The sequence below is a fragment of the Neofelis nebulosa genome, chromosome 4, assembly GCF_028018385.1.
Source record: "Neofelis nebulosa isolate mNeoNeb1 chromosome 4, mNeoNeb1.pri, whole genome shotgun sequence".
Lineage (NCBI taxonomy): Eukaryota > Metazoa > Chordata > Mammalia > Carnivora > Felidae > Neofelis > Neofelis nebulosa.
The window spans coordinates 72643984-72666945 of record NC_080785.1 but is presented as its reverse complement, the minus strand read 5'-3'; the positions used below and the strand labels follow the sequence as shown (position 1 = coordinate 72666945).

Here is a 22962-nt window from a genome sequence, read left to right as displayed (position 1 = left end):
CTTCTGGCCTCTCAGCAGCCTTAGACAGAACTAAACATTCAGTCTACATTAAAAAACTAGATTCTCTTCACTCTATGCCACTCCTACAGCTTTGTTTCTACCTCTGTGTCTAGTTTTTTTTTTCTTATTAAACTTTTATCTATAGGAGTCCTGATAGTTTCACCTCAGTCCTTTTCTTCTCTCTTTGTTTGTTCTTTCTTATTGGTATTTACCACTTTGGTGACTTCAGTTCCATCTAGATAGTGATTATTCTCAACTTTATGTCTTCAGCTCAAATGTATCTATTCTAAAGTTATTCTAAATCTCCACCCATGTGATCCATATGGGTCCTTCAAAAATACCATGTCCAAAACTAAAGTTTTGATTCCTCCTAGACCTCCCATGCTCCTTATAACTCAAAAAGGCACCCACAATGAACCATACGGGAGTCAATGAATCATCCTTGATGTTTTCTGTATATCATCTTCCATATATAATCACACGTTATATATTATGAATCCCACCTCCATAGTGTCTCCTAAAAGCTTCCACTTCTCTTTATTACTTTTCTTCTACCTTAATCCAAGCTATTATCATCTTTTGCCTGGAACAATGCATTTTCTTCCCATGACAGTCTTGTTTTCACTCTCATCACCTCTGGTCCATCCTCTAGAGCAGGACCTCCTGCTATCTGGTATAGGACCTTCTATGAATGGTGAATGGTGAAAGTGAATGGTGCCTCCCTGAGTTGCATGCATCATGGCTCTGATCTGAAGTAATCTTCTGAAAATAGACATCGGCTTCAGCTCAGTTCTTGGATAAGAAAGCCAGCGGCATGGGCCCGGGCAGTGGTCCTGGTGGGTTTCTTAGCAGTTGGTGGTCTGAGGCCAGGACTCAAGTAGCAGTGGCATTACTATGATGAGCAGGCGGCCAGGGAAAGTGCCCTTATAGTTTCTGCCACATGAGGCCTAGAGTCTTCCCCAGCCCAAGCTGACTGACCTGTGGCTTGTCCACTTCTGCTTCTTGGGTGACTGCTTTGGCCTGATTGATAATGCGATCTGGCAGAGGCTGGTGGTGTTGGCCGGTTTGCATTGCCAGCTTCTATATGTTACTTCCTTTGTTTTTATTGGATATGATCTTTTAAAACATCAAGAGTACATATATGCTGTGAAGGACCATGGTATGTTTACATATGTAAAATCACATCCTGAGGATTTTCCTGAAAAAGATAAGAAAACTTATGGTGAATTTCTTGAAGAATTCCATCAGTGCATTGAAGTCTTTAAAATGCATACTTTGGTTTCACTGATACCAGTGGTTTCTGAATTTTGTGGAACATGTTTCCATGATATTTGAAGTTTATGTTAATCTGTCTGTTAACACCTTGTGATTGAAATGGTTCATCATGAAAAAAATTACATAAAAATCAACGATGATTCTCTCCACTTAATTTTTTCAGCGGCGTTCACCTTCTTTTAAATTTTAAAATACTAAACTTGCCTGTAAATTGCTTTATGATCTGACCCTGCCCTCCCTCCTTACTGTGCTCTGCCATACAGAGTTTTTTTCATGCTTTGAATGTCTTGAATTCCCCTTATTTCCAGCCAGAGCCTTTTCAGATGCCATTCTTTCTTGCTGGGAATATCTTTCTCTGACTAGTCACCTGGATAAAATCTATTTAGTTTTCATGTCTTTGCTTAAAGATCATTTCTTTGTGGAAGCATTCCCTGACATGTCATATCAGTTGAGGTATACTCATTAGAAACTCCCATAGACACTGTTTTTCCTTCTAACCTTTATTGCAGTTGTAAGCTTCAGAGGACAGAGACTGTCTGCTTCATTTATCTATACATCTTCAGTGGAAAACAATAGACACTCAAAAAATATTTGTTTAAATGAATGAAATATTTGGACTCTCAATGAAAACCGCAACTAAATTATTTATATAAGGAATTTACTTTCTGTCATGAATTGTACTGGCTGCTTACATAGTCAAAAGTAATCATTTAATTGCAAAACTGTATTTTATCCTATGTCCTGTTAGCAAATAGACTTATCTAAAGATGATTCTAAGTGGCATTTCAAACATACTCATATTAGTTTCAGAAAATGTGGTTGGACCGACTTATTGTATGTCTTAGGTCTTTGTTAAGTGACAGTGTGATGTAAAAGAATGTTTTTAAGGAGATCTCCATAAAAGATTTGCAACTAATCCAGCAGGCAGTTTTGAAATTATATCTTTATTTTCAGCAAGTTGCATGGCTTAAAAAATAACATCATCTAGACTATACACCAGTGCAATTTGATATCTTCGTAGTTAGAATTACTGAGTCTTTACCAACTGTGAAAGCAAGTAAGACAGTGAGTAATAGGCAAGCAATAAATATGTCAGAGGATCTTATTGAATACAGCCTTGGGATTCTGTTTTGCTGGAGGCACAGGAATTTTAGAAGCAGTGAAATGTTTTTGATTTAAGTAATTGTTCTATTGGATTTATCTCATTTATCTCAAATGTGAAAATGCCAGTGTATAACTTCTCCAAAGAAGTTGCTTGAAGTTAAAAAACAAAACAAAACAAAACCATATCATATGATAGACTATAAATCAGGAAAACTGAATTTTTATCCCAGATCTGACAATTACAGTGATGATAACGTAGAGTAGCTTAATATCTCAAAGCTTTTGTTTTCTAACACATGAAATAGACATATAAATGTAAACCTCACTTAATATACAGTGTTGTTATTTCAACTAAATAAAAAACAAAAATTACTTGGCACGGTGGATGATGCTCTTTTCAACCTGACTGAAACAGCCTTCTTGCATGTCATCTAGTTAGCCTTCTTACTCATCTCCCTACTTCCCTGACTGCCCCCTGCACTCACACACACACACACACACACACACACACACATCAATCAATTCTACACATGTAACACCAAATTAATCACTGTTTCCTACGTTCTGAACCCTTTAATGCTTATGGAGAAAAGGAGAATAATATTTTTGAAATGGTGCGTGTGCTTTTGTTATTTTCTTCTTACTAGTTTTCAAGAGGCATTATTTGTCGTAAATGTGGCTAGGACTGTTACGATGTCAAGAAGATAAAGAGAAGCATTTTTATTGAGCCTTTGATATTCAAACTAGAATTTTGGAAGTCCATGGTAAGACAATGGTTCTGAAAGGCAGACTTTGGGATGAAAACATTCTTAAGAAAATACTTTAGTATTTAGTATTTTAGCCAGTTCTGGAAATTTTGAACATAAAATTTTACTCCACGCCATACAGAGGTCTCAGTTTATGACACAGGAAAAAGGAAGATAAAAAGGAAGAATTGTCTATGCCTTCTGGCTCTGGGTCTTATAGGAAGGAAAGACAAAGGTAGTCAGATGTGCAACGTGTTCTTAAATCACTTCTCTGAGGCTAAATCCCAAGAAAAGAGGATTTTTTTTTGTTTTAGGTTGAAGAAAAATTCAAATCATTTGGAGACTGCCATGAAGGGTGAGTGCATGCTAACATGATAGGGGCAGTAGCTGTATCATAAAGGTGCAGCTCTGTAGGAGACCAGAAGCAGTGTCCCTGGCTCCCAGTGCTTTGTATACAACAGAGAAAAGACCAATAAGTTTCTACATGCCTCAAAGGGGAGTGAATAACTAATAGCAATAGTGAACATGCGCTGACTTTATAAATATACCAGGCACCCTTCTCATTACATTATATTTATTTACTCTTTTTAAAAATGTTTATTTATTTATGAGAGAGAGAGAGAGGGAGTGCAAGCAGAGGAGGGGCAGGTGGAGAGAGAGGGAAAGAGAGAGAATCCCAAGCAGGCTCTGTGCTGTCAGTGCAGAGCCTGAACCTTGAGATCATGACCTGAGCTGAAATCAAGAATCGGATTTTAACTTATCTGACTGAGCCACCCATGCACTCCTATTTATTTACAACCACACACTTAGGAAGGTACTCTCATTATCCTCACTTAACAAATGAGAAAATTGAGATGCATAGCATTTAAGTAATTTTATCAAAGAGATGTAGTCATTGAATGTTAGAGCTTCTTTGCAGAAGGGTTCACTAGTGGCTGTTAGCTGGCACCATTTTAGCCGAGGACTTTAGGGTAGACTGCTTGGTTCAGCAATAGAAAACAAGGAAAGTCAAAATTTAAGGAGTATCCAGACTACCATGAGAAAAAAATTATCAAGGAGGACCACTAGATCCTGATAAAGCCAAGAAAACATACCACAGACAGAGCAAACTGAGAGCTTCCCCTACCTCAGTTGATAGCAGCAATGATGAGAATATGCCCTGCTGTAGAACCAGAATAAAGGTCACCAAAGTGCTTTTCCCCCAGCGGCATTCATTCAGACAGCTTTCCTTATGCTCAGCCACCATCCTGTTAGGGAAGGGAGAAATGGTTCTGAAATGGACTTGAACTTGGAACTCTTGATTATTTATCCTTGGAAACTGTTTTAAATTAAAAAAAAACTAGATTAGAGAATGCTGATTCTATTAATTGACAATATTTTTTGGCAACTTCTTCACTGTTCAATGATTATGGTTATCAACTTTTTATAGAAAATAAAGAAGCTAGATGGTCTTTGCTTAGCTGTATTATAGTATGGGTGAAATTCTACTCTTCTGCATTTGTGTATCCGTACCTGCTATTATGTCTGCTGTAACACCCTTTTCCTCTACCTGCAAAGTCTAACTCATACCTGAAGCCCTAATTTAAGTGTCATCTTCTTTGTGAAAAACTCCCAGAAACCCAGGAAGTTAGTGACTTTGTCCTTGTGCTTCTAAAGTGCATAGTTCATACATTTCTATTATATTGTATGGCGCTCATTTCTTGGTCTGTCTCTTCTTCTAGACCTTGAATACTTTCATATGGCAGCCCTCAGTAACTGTTTATCAAATGAATGAACAACCAAATGGGAATGTTTGTGGTAATGTAATGGAATGTCTGCAACTATAAAAAAATATTTCACATTGAACACAGTGTTAGAGCTCCATGGGGATGAGAAAATAACAGCTGATGTGGGTATAGAATATTTAATTCAAGACCTTTCCATGTGTGAGTTATTTTTACAAGGATAAGATGTGAGGAAAAAAATCAGCAATTTCCTCAGCTCTGTTTCCCCAAACTAAAATTAAATGGATAAGACCATCACAAGGCTCCTTTACATTGTTTCATTAATTTATTTTCATATATAGTTGCCCTAATTTTGTCAGAACCACCTGAAACATAGATCTTATCTCCTTAGACCCTATAGTTCCACAGCTGAGAGCACTCAGAAAATATTTGTAAAATAAGTAAATGGGTGGATTTTTTGCTTGAGTCTTGATGTTCTTGCCTTAGACAGTCAGTACTCAAATGTTAGAGTTCCTCAGAATCATCAAAAAAGCTTGATAAATGCCATACTCCCAGGATACATGCCCAGGGGTTCTGATTCACCAGCTGTGGGTTGAGAGTGAGGAGTCTGCATTTTAATATGTACCTTAGGTGACTCCGGTTGCAGGTCAGATCCAGACTTTCAGGCTAGCCTAGAGAGTCAGTTTCTTTTTACTCCCTATACTGGCTACATGTCAAGCCATCATCGAATCTATTCCTAGTGTGTATAGAGAGGTAATTTGCCGCTAACATTCACACAGCACCCAGTTCCATATAGGCTTTATTCACTGCTTTTAGCGAGGCTTTCGCATACTACCTAGTTTAAAATTTGCAGGGCTTCACAACCCTCCACCACCTTCTCTGCTTTATTTTTCTGTAGTTCATTTATCACACATAAGTAGATTATGTAATTTACTTATTTATTTTATTTCTTTTCTGTTTTCCCCCAATACAGTATCAATGCCATGAGAAGAGGGAATTTTTTCTGTTCCCTTTATCCGTGTATCTCCAGTGCCTAGAACTGTGCCAGTTACTTTTAAAGTAGACAAAATAATTCTTGGCTTGAAAAAAATGAATGACCAGTTACTGGAAACTCTACCTGCAGATAGAGAAATCACAGGGAGTGCAGCTGGTTTGTGCTCCATCGATTCTTCCCTTTCAGCTATGTACCCGTTGCTAAATAGAAACAGGAAGCTACCTTTTATTGCCATTTCTTTTAAAATCACTAGTAATACAATTTCTCTGAAAATTGCCTATAACAACTGCAATAGCTAGAGAGAATGCTGTCTCTTTCCAGTCATAATTTCATGAATAGCAGTGCTTCCAGCCAGTTATCTTTCTGCATAACTTTTATTGAAATCTGTTTAGTCTAGATCCCTCCTCCGCTCTGTCAAGTTAAAACTCACATATCCATGATACTGCTTTTGAAACAGCCATTTAGCTTATAATAGAGGCCATTGGCTGGCTCTTGACTCCAGGGTAAGGTGGTGCTACTTCACATTCTCATAGAAAGCTGTACCAGGCCAGAGGTCTTTATAGACCGCGGTCCAGACTGCATTCTAACAGAATTTGATAATTATTTTTTAGAATTCCATTTTTAAGTGAATGGTGGCTGAAGTATTATGCTTTTTACTGATTCACTGGTGTTACAAATGAAAAAATTGAGCTGGAAACTGAAAAACATCTGAGAAAGGTATTACAGAAGAAAATTACATTTATAACTGTATCTGCTTGAACATTTTAAAATTATAATTGAGATATAAACCTTTTAAGAGAGATATATCTACAACTGTATTTGATCACTTATTACTAAAAGTAGCTTTGGTTTCCTGGTTTTTTCCACTTTATGCATGAGTTTGATATAGAATGCCATACTAAAATCATCTTGGTACACAAACTTTGAGGCATATTCAGCCATAATGCCCCTAGTTCTAAATACTTTGAATCTAACAGAAAATAGGGTACTAAAAATATAGAAGATCAGATGTTAGAAGCAAAATCTGACTTTTTTGTGTCCATTTAATATAAAAGCTGTCATCCATTAGGCAGGTAGTATAGTGCTTTCCAGTTTCACATACACCTTCTCATTTGTTATTATGATAAGCTTCTAGTTAGAATGACCACAGCATAGTGTCCTGGGCTGTAAATAGTGCTTACTTTAACTCTCAAAAGTGTGCCAGCTTGATGAAGAATTATATGGTCAGTTTTCTTATAATATAATATAGGGAGATTTTGTCATCTCTGTGTTGGATATGAGAACTCAAACTCAGATTTTTGAATTGTTTTTGCTTAATTAGTCTTGATTTCTTTTATTGCTATGATAAAAATGAAACCAGGGTGCCTAGGTGGCTCTGTTGGTTAAGTGCCCAACTTTTGATTTGGGCTCAGGTCATGATCTCAGGGTTATGAGGCTCACACAGGCTCACACTGGGCATGGACTTTCTCTCTTACATACCAAGACTTTCTCTCTCCCTCTCTATCTACCCCCACCCCACCCATGCACCCATATATGTGTGTACTCTCTCTCTCTATAAAAAAAAAAACAAAAACAAAAACCAAAAACAAAATAAAACAAAAACAAACCAAAACTTTGGTTAAAAAAGGAAACCCCCATTTAAAAGAAAAGTTGAAAGTCAAAAAGTATTATCCACAGAGGTAAATAAAAAATAAACATATCCATGAACACATCCCCTATCTACATAATAGGTATAATATAGGGAGAGTGCTCCAGAATCTGGTTAAATTTCATTCTTTCAGTGGGGTTGCATCTTAAGATGTGGTATTCGTAAATATTTCTCCAGTGGTATGGCTTTCTTTCCCCATGCCTCCGATTCCCTTTGTAAATTGTGACATCAACAAATAAGATGTGGAGGGAGAGAAGTGGAAGTGTAAAGTTTTTGTGTGAGATTAAAATTAAGTTGTTATCAGCTTAAAATAAACTGTTATAACTATAAGTTGTCTTATTTAAGCCTGATGGTAACCACAAAGAAAATGCCTATAGAAAACACACAAAAGTAAATGAAAGAGGAGTCAAAGCATACCAATAGAAAAAAAAAAATCAGTGAAACACAGAGGAAGACAGCAAGAGAGGAAACAATGGACAAAAGAACTAAGGATAGAAAATAACAGAATGGCAGTACTAAGTCCTTCCACCCCGTAATTACTTTAAATATAAACTATCTGATCAAAATAATAGCATGTCTAAATTGATATACAAATAATTTCCACCTATATAATGTGTACAAGAGACTCACTTCAGATTTAAGGACATATATAAGCTGAAAGTGAAGGGATGGAAAAGATATTCCACGTAGATGGTACCCAAATGAGAACAGTGGTGATCATATTCATATCAGGAACAAAATGGACTTGGAAAATTCATCAATTATATGGAAATTTACAACATGCTCCTGACAACCAGTGGGCCAGATAGGAAACTAAAGGGGAAATTAGAAATTATCTTGGCAAAAATGGTAAATGAAGACACAGCATATCAAAATTTATGGGAAACAGTGAAAGCAGTACTAAGAGGAAAATTTATAGCAATAAATGCCCAGAACCGTGGTTGCCTGTGAGGACTAGAATTCAGTGGAAGAAGACACAAAGCAATTTGCTGCCATTATGTAAATATTTTATCTTTTAGATTATTTGTTTTATAGTACTTCCACTGAACTGTACACATAAAATTTGTACATTTCACTGTATGTCAACTTTAACTCAACCAAAAAAACCTTAGTGGTGGGCTGACTCAGCTCAGCAGAGAGGCTTTTATGCTTTGTCTTGCCTGTTCTTCCTGGCAACCATTATGTGACTTTGAGAATGAAAGTCATAAATAGGGATAGCAGAATAAAAAGATAGAGTGTGGAAAGTAATACATACAAGTGAATAATAATACATAAAAGTGAATAAAAAGAAAAAAAAGACATCAAATCAACAACCTAACTCTACATCTCAAGGAACTACAAAAAGAAAAAAAAATTGAGACAAAGAGATGGTTATTTGAAAAGGACAATAGTATTGACAAACCATTACTTATATTAAATAAGAAAAAGAGAGGACTCAAATAACAAAACCATAAATAAAAGAGGAGATATTACAAACGATGCCACAGAAATAAAAAGGATCATAAGGATCTCTTGTGAATAATTATACACCAATAAAATAATGGATGTATTTCTAGGAACATACAGCCTATCAAGACTGAAAATAAGAAATATAAAATCTGACTTGTAACTAGTAAGGAGATTGAATAATCAAAACCTTTCAACAAAGAAAAGCCCAGGGCTAGACTGCTTCACCTGTGAGTCCTACCAAACATTTAAAGAACTAACACCAGCCTTTCTCAAATTCTTCCAAAAAAGTGAAGAGGATGGAATACTTCTAGACTCATTTTATGAGACTACCATTGCCCTGATACCAAAGGGCAAAGAAGCTACAAGAAAACTACAGACCCATGTCCTTGATGAAAAGAGATGCAAAAATCCTGGACAAAATACTAACAAACTGAATTCAACTGCACATTGAAAGGATTAGATACCATGATAAAGTGGGATTTATCCCTGGGATTCACAAGTAAGTCAACTACAAAAATCAATAAATGTGATACACTGCATTAAGAGAATAAAGGATAAAAATTACATGATCACATCAATAGATGTAGACAAAATTCAATACGCGTTCATAAGAAAACTTTTCAACAAACCAGGAAGGAAATTACCTCAACACTGTAAAGACCGCATGTGACAAGCACGCAGCTAAACATCATACTCAATGATGAAAAATGAAAGCTATCCTCTAAGATAAGGAATAAGGCAAGGATATCCATTTTCATCCCTTATATTTAACATGGTACTATAAGTCCTAGCCTCAGCAATTAGATAAGAAAAATACATAAATGGTATTCAAATAAGAAAGTTAGAAATAAAATTATCTTTGCTTGCAGATGACATGATATGTAGAAGACACTATGCTAAAACTTTTAGAACTAGTAAACAAATTCAATAAAGTGGCAGTGTACAAAATCAATAAACAAAAATCAGTTACATTTCTATACATTAACAATGAACTATCCTAAAACGAAATTAAGAAAGCAATATTGTTTACTATAGCATCACAGAGAATAAAATACTTAGGAATGAACTTAACCAATGACGTGAAAGACTTGTACACTGAAAACTACAAAACATTGATGAAAGAAGTTAAAGAAGAAACAAATAACTGGAAAGACATCCTGTCCTGTGTTCATGGATTAGAAGATAATGTTTAAATGTCAATACTATCCAAAGTGATCTACAGATTGAATGCAATCCTTATCAAAATCCTAGTATTATTTTTTACAGAAATAGAAAAAAATCCTAAAATTCATGTGGAATCACAAAAAGTCCCAAATAGCTAAAATAATCTTCAGAAATAAGAACAAAGTTGGAAGTATAATTAATACTTCCTGATTTCAAAATATATTAGAAAGCTGTAATAATTATAGCAGTGTGGTATTGTCATTAAAACAGACATACAGCCCAATAGAACAAAACAGAGAACCCAGAATAAACCCATGCATGTTTGTTCAGCTGATTATCAACAAAGATCCCATGAATACACAATAGAGACAGGATAGTCTCTTCAACAAGTACTGGGTACTGGGGAAACTGGAATATCCATTTGCAAAAGAATGAAATTAGACCCTTATATTATTTTTTTTTTAATTTTTTTTTTAACATTTATTTATTTTTGAGACAGGGAGAGACAGCATGAACGGGGGAGGGTCAGAGAGAGGGGGAGACACAGAATCTGAAACAAGCTCCAGGCTCTGAGCTGTTAGCACAGAGCCTGATGCGGGGCTCGAACTCACGGACTGCGAGATCATGACCTGAGCCGAAGTCGGATGCTTAACCGACTGAGCCACCCAGGCGCCCCTAGACCCTTATATTAAACCATACACAGAAATCGACTCAAAATGAATTATATACTTAAATGTAAGACCTGAAACTATAAAACTCCTAAAAGAAAACATAGGGGAAAAGGTTTATAGCATTGATCTTGGCACTGGTTTCTTGGATATGATACCAAAAGCACAGGAAACAAAAGCAAAAATAAACAAGTGGGACTACATCAAACTAAAAAGCTTCTGCACAGCAAAGCACACAACAACAGAGTGAAAAGGCAACCCACTGAGTAGGAGAAAATATTTGCAAACCATATATCTAATAAGGGACTAATATCCAAAATATGTAAGGAAGGCATAAAACTCAATAGCAACAACAGAACAAGTGATTGTAAAACAGGAAGACAACTTTAAATAGGCACTTCTCCAAAGAAGACATATAAATAACAAAAAAGAATAACAAAAGATACTTAATATTAATAATCATCAGGGAAATGCAAATTAAAAACCATAATATATCACCTCACAACTATTAGCATGGCCACAATAAAAAAAAAAAGATCAGAATAGTGCTGACAAGGATGTGAGTAATGGAACCTCATGCACTATTGATAGGAATATAAAATGGTGCAGCTACAATGGAAAACAGTATGGAGATTCTGTTAAAAAAAACAGAGGTACCATATGATGTTGCAATTCCACTTTGAGGTGTATATGCAGAAGAATTGAAATCAGGATCTTGAAGAGATATGTGCATTCTCATGTTCACTACAAAATTATTCACAGTAGCCAAGGGGTGGGAGCAACCTAATTTTCCATCGATGGGTAGAGAGATGGATAAAGAAAACATGGCATATACATACTGGAGTATTATTTGGCCTTTAAAAAAGAAGGAAATCCTGCTGTATGTGACAATATGGATGAAACTTGAGGACATCATGTCAAATGAAATAAACCAGTGATAGAAGAAGAAATACTGCACAATTCCACTTATATGGGGTATTTGAAATAGTCAAACTCTGAAGAAGAGAATGGAATGATGGTTGTCAGGAGATAGGTGAGAGGAGAGAGAAATGGGAAGTTGCTATTCAATGGGTATAAGGTTTCAGTTATACTAGATGAATAAGTTTGAGAGATCTGCTGTACAACATCATGCCTATAGTCAATAATACTATGTTGTAAAATAAAGACTTTGTTGAGAGGAAAGATCTATTGTTAAATGTTCTATCACAATGGAAAAAAAAAAAAAGAACTCATCAAATTCACCAGTCAAGCTTGGAAAATATATGGTGACAGGCTGTGAACAAAATATGGAACACACTAATTATTCTTTTTTTTTAAAACATAATTTATTGTCAAATTGGCTAACATACAGTACACACTGATTATTCTATGTCATGATGACTTTCTTCATTTTAAAGAAAGGACCAATTAACACAATTTATGTCTTTCTCAGGAAATAGGATTTTTGTGGTAGACAATGAGAATATTACGGTTTAGGATCACTTTGCAAAAACTTACTAACAGTATATTGCTCAATTTGATGCTTATTGTTAGTTAGAGGAAGGAGAAGAGCCAAAAATATTTGATGCCAGGTTTTTAAAGGAAAGTTTAGATGGTGAATCTAGAATAATTGCTGTTGCATAAGAGAATAATCACAACATGAACAGAAGCATCACATTAAACAATGCAGTCTTGTTATTAGGAGCTGTATAATTATAAGCAAAGAGTCCAAACAAACACATTTTGAGTTTTTACTTGATTTTTAATCCCATTGCTTTGTTTGTGTCTTTGGGCAATGTTTTATTAAATTAAATAAGAAAAAGAGAGAATGCTCAAATAACAAAATGATGAATAAAAGAGGAGATTTTACAAATGATGCCATAGAAATGAAAAGGATCATATATGGATCTCCCATGAACAATTGTACACCAACAAACTGATAACTTAAAATAATGAATATATTTCTATAGCCAAGAAAAGACTATCTACCCATTTGTTGTATTTACCCATGAATAAATCTACGGCATTAACTTTTCACTCCTTCACCACCTCACCCTCAATCCCTTACTCTATCGCTAAACAACAGAGACTTCCCTTTTCTTCCTCTTGCCACCAAAGCTTACTCAGAGAGCTTTTGATATGAATAACATGTGTTACAAGTTGCCTTATTTGCTTATTTTGTTTTCAAATTGTTATTTTCATTTATTAGGTATTTAATCATATTTTTCATTATTTACTTGCATTGTGTTATGTGTGAGAAAAAGGAGGAATAGGTGATTTGTATACAGTGCTGTGCTTTATCATTGCACATTGAGCACAATTTTATAGTACCAAGTAAGAATTGTTTTAAATGCTTTTTCTTATACAGAGATAGTTATAATATTGTTATACAAAGGTATTTATGCATTATAGAACATTTGGGGGAATCAGATGGGCTTGTCAGTGAGTTGTGGGTGCATGATAATTGTATTTAAACAAAAAGAGAGGAATCCTATACGCAAAAGCAAAATTTTTCTGACCTATTAGTATGAGAGGTCAGAAAAACTGTTCACATTTGTGATATTTGTTATTCCTTGTTTATGTTCCCAAAGTGATTATAAGTAAACTCCTTACAATGAAAAGGATCAATGGCTTGCTGAGTGAGAAGAAAGACTTAGAGGTAAAAGAGAAGTTTTACACAGGGTTATTCTAAGGAACAAATGAACAATTTCTCATGAGAGTACTATGTGAGTATAAATTATAAAATATAATTTTTTCTACTGAATTTTGACAATTCTCTAATTAACAACAGGAAATTTGAAATGAAGGAGAAGTGCTTTGACTTACTTAAGTTAGAATTGTTTGTGATTAAAACATTGTCAGTACAGGTCATGATTCTCTCTATAAGCCAAGTTCACTGAGTTGACAAACTACACACATGGCCAAATTAAGTCCACCACCATTTTTATAAACAAAGTTTTATTGGAAAACAGCTATACTTATTCATTCAGGAATTACGTATGGCTTCTTTTGTACTGTACTCCAAAAGAAGAGTTGGTTGGTAGTTGCAACAGAATACTTATGACTCACAAACCTAAAATATTACTATCCAGTCCTTTACAGAAAATGTTTGTCTAGACCTAAGTTAGAGAATGGAGATGTTGTTTTATATTAAATACTTTATTATACTTGGAAATCATCTTTAAAAAGAGTAAATTAAAGAAAGACGTCATCAGAACATATGAATGCAGTATATTCCAGACACAGCTTGAATAGCATATACAAATTTTAACATGGAACAGCTTTGCCATTCATTAAGTTCAAGATTACTTAATTTAGGGGCAGCTGGGTGGCTCAGTTGGTTAAGCGTCCGACTTTAGCTCAGGTCATGATCTTGCAGTTCGTGAGTTCGAGCCCCGCCTTGGGATCTGTGCTGAAAGCTTGGAGCCTGGAGTCTGCTTGGAATTCTGTGTCTCCCTCTCTCTCTGCTCTTCCCCCACTCATGCTCTGTCTCTCTCTGTCTCTGTCTCTGTCTCTCTCTCTCCTTCAAAAATAAATAAAAACATTAAAAAAAATTTTTTAAAGAGTACTTAATTTTTTAAAGAGTTCTTAAGTCTCTGTTATAATACTGATTTCTCTGTAATAATGATTTATGACTAGAAGCTGATGATGTATTGAGGAATGTTTCCATATATAGGCTGTTTTCTTTGCATATGCATAATATTTATAATTAACCTACCTTATTGATTATAAGCAAACATAAATCTGAATATGTAAACTTCAGTGATTCAATAGACTTCTATTTCTATTTGGCTGTGTAAAACACTTCTTTTGGGAAGTGCCTTTTCTCTGCAACTTGTGATTCTCTTGGGACAGTTAATCATATACCTCAACTCACTGATGACAAAAGTGAGTATGTAGCTCAAGCAAGTTCCCATCGAAGTTTTTCTCAGGAATTGATAGGGATGTTGGATGTAGATACAATTGCCTCTTTTCTATGGGATCACAGGTTGTAAGGACATTATAAACCTGGGGATTCCTATGCTTATCTTTGTCTGAGATTGCAGCTAACCACATAGTAAGCAGAACAGAGAGACGAAAGGAACAGAACCTTAATGCTATTACATAAATCTATGGATACAACCATGTCCAAAGCAACCTTGAACTTACTACTTACGTTAGTCAATAATTTCCATTATTTGATTAATATTATTTGACTTGGATTTCTGTCTTTGCAATTTAAAGATACCTGATTAATTTAGATGTAGTTATCAGAGTTCAAGGAAAATATTCTCATTGTGTTTTCTGTATTATTTCTCATATGTATTACTTTGCAAAATATGTCAAATCCTAGACCTTTATTTTGTCTTTCCAATGATAGGTAATATCTTCCCATCAGAAAAACAGAGAATAATTTAATGACATGATGCATATGATGAGGCTTATCACAATATCTTAAATAGCATACGACCCCAAAATACAAATTTAGGCAGATAATTTAAAAATGTGCTCATTCAGGGCACCTGGGTGACTCAGTCAGTTGAATATCTGACTTGATCTCTGCTCAGGTCATGATCTCACAGTTAGTGGGCTCCATGGTGACAGGGTGGCGCCTACTTGCAATTCTCTCTCTCCCTTTTTGTCTGTCCCTCCCCTGTTTGTGCTCTCTCTCTCTAAATAAATAAACAAAAAAATGTGCTCATGACAATAGTTCTTAATGACTTAGAATTGGAAACGTGCCTGAAAACTCAAAATGACATTAACAAAAAAGGGATGTGATTGAAGTTTCCTGGTCCCCACAATATAGCAAGGAATAAGATCTGGATTTGAAGTTGTATTTATTCAGTCATGTGTATAATAATTTCAAATACTGTTATGGTACAGTATTTTTGAATCTAATGTTATGAATAACTATGTGAGGGTATTCTTAGTTCTTTCTTTAAAAAGGCTCCAAAGAAGTATCTTCAAATGGCTGAAGGAGTTTATCTTCATTTTGGAGAGAAGATGTTCATACACAATAACTATATGAAGTAGGCAAAGTGTGAAGTTGTCTACACAATGTAATTTTAGTTTCGCTTAAGAACATTTCTGGTTATGGATAGAATAAGTCACGAGAATGAAAGGCACAGCATAGGGAACATAGTCATGGTAGCCACTCTAGTGGTAAGCACAGAGTAATGGATAGTTCTCAAATTACCATGTTGTACACCTGAAACTAATGTAACATTGTGTATCAATTATACTTCAGTTTAAAAAAAGAAAAAAGGAAAAATTCCGGCTACAAACAAAATGCTTACAAACTTGGACAAACTTTGCCTTAACAGCTTTATTTCTACACAGTTAAGGCTTTAAATGCCAAGGATGTGTTACATTTAAATTGCCAAATGTGGTGACTCACCTACTCATTGAGACATAAGAGATTGATGAGAAATTCTTTCCTTAATGAAATTTCAAAGGGGCAAAACAAAAACAAGGATGATGTTACAAACAATTAGTTCAAATCACATTTTTGTCCAACGAAGACCCAATAACTATAATACAAGGCTACATGCCAGTCAGATTATGAAATCAGGACTCTACTAGCCATTTGTATTAGAAAAAGAGATGAAAATATCTAACATACATGGCAACTAAGGAAAATTTGGTGAAAAATAGTGAATAAAACTGCAATATTGCTCGTTAAGGGGAAAGCAAAACAATAAAACCAGAAACTTTAACCTCTTTCCCCCAAAGCTAATCTCTCTCCAAAAGGACCACATTTCTCTGAAATGTAATTAGAAGTCCTAGAAAAATATCCTGAAGATCTGAGGCTCATTGGAGGAATTACAGAGCAGGGTTTCATTGAAGGGTGAATCTCCCCAGTGTGTCCATATCGGTGGCTTTATGGGTTTGAGAGGAAGCCCAGCCTAGTAAGGTAAAGCCCACAGTTCCCCTACCTTCTCTGTCTGCAGAAAGCTGAAGTTGCCTCCTTCTCCAAGCCTGGTAACTCACTGTCATGTGATTCACACTTCCAGGTCAACTAAGTCAGACTCTGAAAATTTCACAGGATGCTTAAAATTTTTGATCCCTTTGTAGGAAGGAAATCTGTAGGAAATTTATAGGAAGGAAAATTCTGTAGGAAGGAAATCTGTAATACAAACTATTACTGCTAGTCTCACTTGGTGTGTATGGGAAAATCAAGACTTGCCCAAGGTTATGTGGTAAAAGCTAAAAATACAAACAAACCACTATTATAAATCTCCCCTGGGTCTCTATAAGAAAATGCTCTTTAAATAGACCATACTAAAAAAAACTCTTGAGTTTTGGTCTCAAAAGAACTTTCCATCAACTTTTTCTGTTTCTTATAGTTGCCATTATATAGAAAGAGGTATATTTGTACCATGTTGGATTTTTAATGACATATTCTAATCATTTCAAGAAATAAAAATTCCAGAAAGAAAAACTCCCAAACACATATGTATAGATTGTTTTGACCTCTTTCTTTTGAAATGACTTGTGTGTAGTAGATACTAAAACATAAACATAATTTATTAATATATTCCCATGACTTGATACATAGTTGTATTTTTATGGAGATAGAATGTTGATAACAGAGCATTAAAGCTTTAAATAGGCAGAGTTAGGGGGAATATGAGGAATGCTTTCTATTTAATATTGGGTAATTAATCATTCAAAGACTGAAGAATTGGAAAGTAAAATAGAGAAATAAAATGAACATCAGACAAGTGTGCTAGAAGGTGTTTTTTGTATATAAATACACAGGTCTATTTAGATGAATGTTTTTAACTCCAACTCTAAATATTCAATAATAATGACTAGTATCACCAGTAGGAGAATTTCCACCTAATAATTTCTACTTCCCTGGTACCCATCTCATCTCTTACATTAAGAATTTTGTGGTAACTGTTTGAAATTTACTGTAAAAAAACAAATTCCTGTGACTCCCTTTTCTTTTCTTAATGTCTATTTTTTGAGCGAGAGAGAGAGGTTGAGAGTGCGAGCAGGGGTGGGGCAGAGAGAGAAGAAGACATATAATCTGAAGCAGCTCCAGGCTCTGAGGTGTCAGCACAGAGCCTGACACAGGGCTTAAACCCACGGACTGTGAGATCATGACCTGAACTGAAGTTGAAGGCTTAACTGACTGAGCCACTCAGGTACCCCTGTGTGACTCTCTTTTTAATCAGCCATACTGACTTTGCTATCCTGACATGTTTTAATTGTTTGTTTTTTGAATTACTGATGAATTCGACATTGTATCTCTCTGGTACTGTGGAGAATTCCTTAGCAATTTTTTTAAGTTTATTTATTGAGAGAGAGAGAGAGAGAGAGAGAGAGAGAGAGAGAGAGAATGCGTGTGTGCTTGAGTAGGAGAGAGCAGAGAGAGAGGGAGAGAGAGAATCCCAAGCAGGCTCCATGCTGTCAGCATGGAGCCCAAGGAGAGGCTTGATGCGGGGCTCAGTCTCACAATCCATGAGATCATGACTTGAGCCAAAATCAAGAGTTGGATGTTTAACTGACTGAGCCACCCAGGCACCCTTCATTGAGCAATTTTAATTCCTTCTTTTTCCACAATTGCAAGGACCAGATGCTTGTATCAAAATTAGCTTTACTTTACAACTGAAATTAATTCAATCAAACGGTAATACTGAACAACTTTCTAAATGAGACAAGGAATAGCTGAGGGATTCCAGCTATCTTTCCTCATTTCATTCTTCAATATTCATCAAATATTCTACCTTACATGTACAAAGATCATGATATTAAATTAACCCACTATGATTACGAACAAAATTATTGCTTATTTTCCTACAATAACAAGTCAAAATAAGCCAAATTCATGTGTTTTTTGTTTACTCACTCATGGCTTCTAGCATATCTGAAATGTAGCCACATGGCTCTTTTGTTTGCTAGGAATGTGTTAACTAACATTTCTTGAACACTATGCCATGTATTGTGTTAAGAGTGGTTTTATGCTACTTATTTCATTTAAAATCCTAGATATATACCCTATGAGTTGAGTTAAGGTTTACTATTATCCCTCTTTCACAGATGAAAAAATTGAGGGTTATCCAGAGTACTGGATTCATTTTGTGTTTCACTAACATCTGAGCATTTGCCTTGCACTGCCCCTACTCTCATGAAGACAAGTCTCTTTGTAGTAGATTCAATTATTGGTCCTAATTCATCACTCAGCTGTAAAAGAATGATTCTTCCACACCTTTGCTTATGACTTCATGATAGGAGGTACATACTTTCTCATCATTTCAGTTTGGTTTTGGATACATGAGTTGATTTGGCCATTGCGATGTTAGCAGATGTGAAGCAAGCAGAGTCTTGAATTATTTCCAGAGGTAAGATTTGTATTTTTGTGTTCTGGAGATCTCCTATGAGAACATGTGCTAGATAGTTTCTCCACTTGAGCCTAGGGCCAATTCATGACTCTGTAGCCTGGACCCAAATCCAGCAGACTGGCATCTTTAAACAAAGCTTCCCAGCTGAACCCAACCTGTATAAGCTGAATAGCTTATTGTTTTAAGCCATTAGGTTTCAGGTGATTTGTTTGGCAGCACTATTATGACAATAGCTGACTGATACAATACTACCACTACAAGTTGACTAGTGGTTGCTTCACAACCATTCTACAGATTATGGACACAACATGATAGTGCATTGCCTTAAGCTCAAAGTTTATTTTATGTACCTTGTCATGAGTCTTCCCTGTTGCTTCTGAGGCATAAAATGCCTTTGAAACTGCTGGGTCCCCATGTTATGCAACACTCCATGAAGATAAACCTTGACCAATGGAAAATAGAAATGACAAGATAAGTTCTTGCCCTTTCTCCTATGGATAGATTGTTTAGAGAGAGTATTAGTGTAAGATATGACTTTTCTGAAGATGTCTTAGGAAATCAATCTGTCAACATGCCTGTGACCAACTCAATGATACATTTTGTCTTTGTTTATTTTCTAAGGATTCTTGGCTGAAAAAGAAGATTAGGTAAATTTTCCCAGTTCAGAGAATGAGCAAATGGGATAGTTAATACTCAAACTCAGGTTTTTTGATTCCAAAGTCAAACACTTAGTCATTGTGTTATATTGCACCATTTTAAATTATTTTAACAATTTAAAAATAAAATAAAAATTACTTTTAGGTAATTTGGCTAATCATTATCTAATGAGCAACTATTGGATGTAAGGACTTTGAAAGTAAGTCTAGGTAGACATTTTTCTTTTTATTTAGAATACTTAAATATCAGAGTTAAGATGATTTTGAAGTTAAACAGTAAGTTCATAGGCTATCCACACTCGTTACCCCATATTCTTTTAAAAAAAGAAACTTTAGTTGAACAAATTTGATACCTTCTTCTATGGTTAGTAAAGTTCTGTTATTTTTGGTTTCTCAAATTTAATTATCATTTGAGAAAATGGGGATTATAGGCTTCTAACTATCTTTCTGCTTTTATTGAAATTCAGAAAGCCAAAAGACCAATCTTTAGATAAGTGTTTTGTACAAAATGTATTTCCTTTTTGGTTCTAACAAATATTGAGCAAACTTTGTTTTGGTTTGTTTTTATTTTGTTTTTACAGTGTCAACTTCTCAGCTCTGCTGAGGGAAACAAGGAAAAGGATTTAGGCTCACGATTTCACAGATAAGTCAGCATATTCCTAGAGGACTAAGCTTGATAGGATGAGGTCATATTTAATATTTCTTAGAATGAAAGTAAAACTGTCAGATTTGCATATTAATTGCCAGGTACTCTGCTAAGCATTGTTTAAGTGTAAGCTCAACATAAATATTTTGTAGCTATTTACAGATAAGAAGGTTGAGGGTCAGCCAGGCTAAATAATTTACCAAAGATCATATAACATCTAAGAAAGCAAAGAGTCTAAACTTAGGTCAGTTTTACATTTCACAGGAGCTCTTAAATACTAATTGTATTATTTCAAAATGAAAAGCACTCCAAAGGACAAATATGACAAAACAAAAATATTGGGGATTCTTTTTAGAATTCATGTATGGTCAAATTATAGCAGAAGTTTTTATTTTAATGAGGAAAACTAGCGGGCCTTCTTTGACTGTGAAACCTGTACAACTGATTCCTGTAACTTGATTATTTTTAAAATAACCTATAATTACATAATTTAATAACTGCCTGATTCATTTATTGAAATCTGCCTTCACATTTACATAATCAAAGGAAATATTTACATTTTATTTTATTTAAAAATTAGTACTTTTTAAGAGGGTGTTGCTAATTGTAATGTAATGGTCCATTTTATTCTTGGAGAGATATGCCATTGTAAACCTTTCACTAGAAAATTTTCCATCCTAGGGGCTCCTGGGTGGCTCAGTCAGTTGAGGGTCCAACTTCAGCTCAGGTCATGATCTTGCGGTCTGTGAGTTCGAGCCCCGCGTCAGGCTCTGTGCTGACAGCTCAGAGCCTGGAGCCTGCTTCGGATTCTGTGTCTCCCTCTCTCTCTGCCCCCTCCCCCGCTCATGCTCTGTCTCTCTTTCTCTCTGTCAAAAATAAACATTAAAAAAAATTTTAAAAAAAGATAATTTTCCATCCTCTATCACTGATTATCTGGTGCATGTTACACATGGTGTTCCATTTCACAGTGATTTTTTGGGGTGAATATATAAGCTACTTGTTAATTTTATATTACAGTTAAGAAAACAAATGAAAAGCTACTCTTATGTGTCTGGTGCCATTTCCGAATTAGATGATAAATGAATAAACTAAACATTTCAAACCTATTCTCTGCAATAACATTGCATTTAGAGACAGTTTGAAATATTGTACAGAAAATTTCCATGGACTATCAGCAAGAAGAATAGTTGTATACATTTTGCATCAAATTTCGGTGATATTCCACGGTAGTCAAGAAACTTTCCAAATCAGACACTAATGTCCCTTTTCTGTTCCATATGTAATAAAGTTTTTTTAAGAAGTTTAACTTAATATTATACTTTAATTTCAGTAGCTTTATTTAGGAAAGTCACTGTTACTATTTTGAAGTGACTTTGATTTCCCAGTGATACACATATGATTACATTTTGATGAAATATGCCTTGCCATATGTTCTACTTTTACAATGACTTAATATTACCTAATTTTCTGACTCATACACTCAAAATGAGATTTGTTTTCTTCATGAAACATGTACTTTGCAAACTTTTATTGAAATGTACAACTTATAAGAAAAGTGTACAAATTATAATAAATGTATAGCTCTATGAATTCTCAACAGGTGAATACGTACCATTTATAACCAGTGTCCATATCAAGAAACAGCACGTTACCTGCATCCCAGAAACTCATTTGAGCCATTACCAATCACTATGATGAGTTTTATCCTGATTCCTTAATTCTTTTTAATTTTTAAAAAAATGTTTACTTATTTATTTTGAGAGAGAGAGGGTGAGAGAGAGCTTGAGTGAGGGAGGAGAAGATCAAACTGTGAGATTGTGACCTGAGCCAAAGTCAAGAGTCAGATGCCTAACCAACTGAGCCACCCAGGGGGCCCCTGATTCCTAACACTTTAGATTCTGTCTTACTGTTTTTGAAATTTGTGAGTGGAAATATACATTAAGTACTGTTACTTCTGGCCTTTTTCATTCAACATTATGTTTGTGAGTTTCATCCATGCTACTTTTGTAGCAATAGCTTTTTCATCTGTATTTCTTTTTTTTTTTTTTTTGCTTTTTCATCTGTATTTCTTAATATTCAATTGGACAGATATATCATTTTATTAATTTCATAGTTGTCAGGCATTAAATTCTTTCTAGGTTTTAGCTGCTTTTTAAAATAATGCTATGAAAATTATTGTACATATTCTTTGGTTTACATTTGTACTTATTTCTGTTGTATTCATACCTAGAGTGAATTTGCTAGGTCCCAGGTTTAGCATAAATCCAGCTGTAGTAGATATTATCAACCTGATTTCCAAAGCAGTTTTTATCAATTTCACCACCATAAGCAGACAATGAATTTTAATTACTCCTCATCTTTGTCAACACCTGATATTGTCTGTCATTTTCAGCTTAGCCATTTTGGTAAAAGTGTATAAATAGAAAATTGTGGTTTTAGGTTGCATTTCCTTGATAATTAATGAAGTTGAGTGCCTTGTCATGTGTACTAGTCATTTGCATATATTTTTTTGTAATGTACTACTATCTTTTGTTCAATTTTTACTGGTTTGCCTAACTTGAAAATTGTCTTCTAAGGGT

At 34.9% G+C, this 22962-nt stretch overlaps 1 protein-coding gene across 1 annotated transcript; it reads left to right on the top strand.

Moving 5' to 3' along the window:
• The first annotated feature begins 894 nt into the window (after positions 1–894).
• On the top strand, positions 895–1368 carry LOC131508418 (NADH dehydrogenase [ubiquinone] 1 subunit C2-like). The gene is given in 2 exon segments (XM_058723489.1): positions 895–1063; positions 1133–1368. Coding segments are annotated over 2 exon segments (372 nt in total). The 3' UTR covers positions 1336–1368.
• The last annotated feature ends 21594 nt before the right edge of the window (positions 1369–22962 follow it).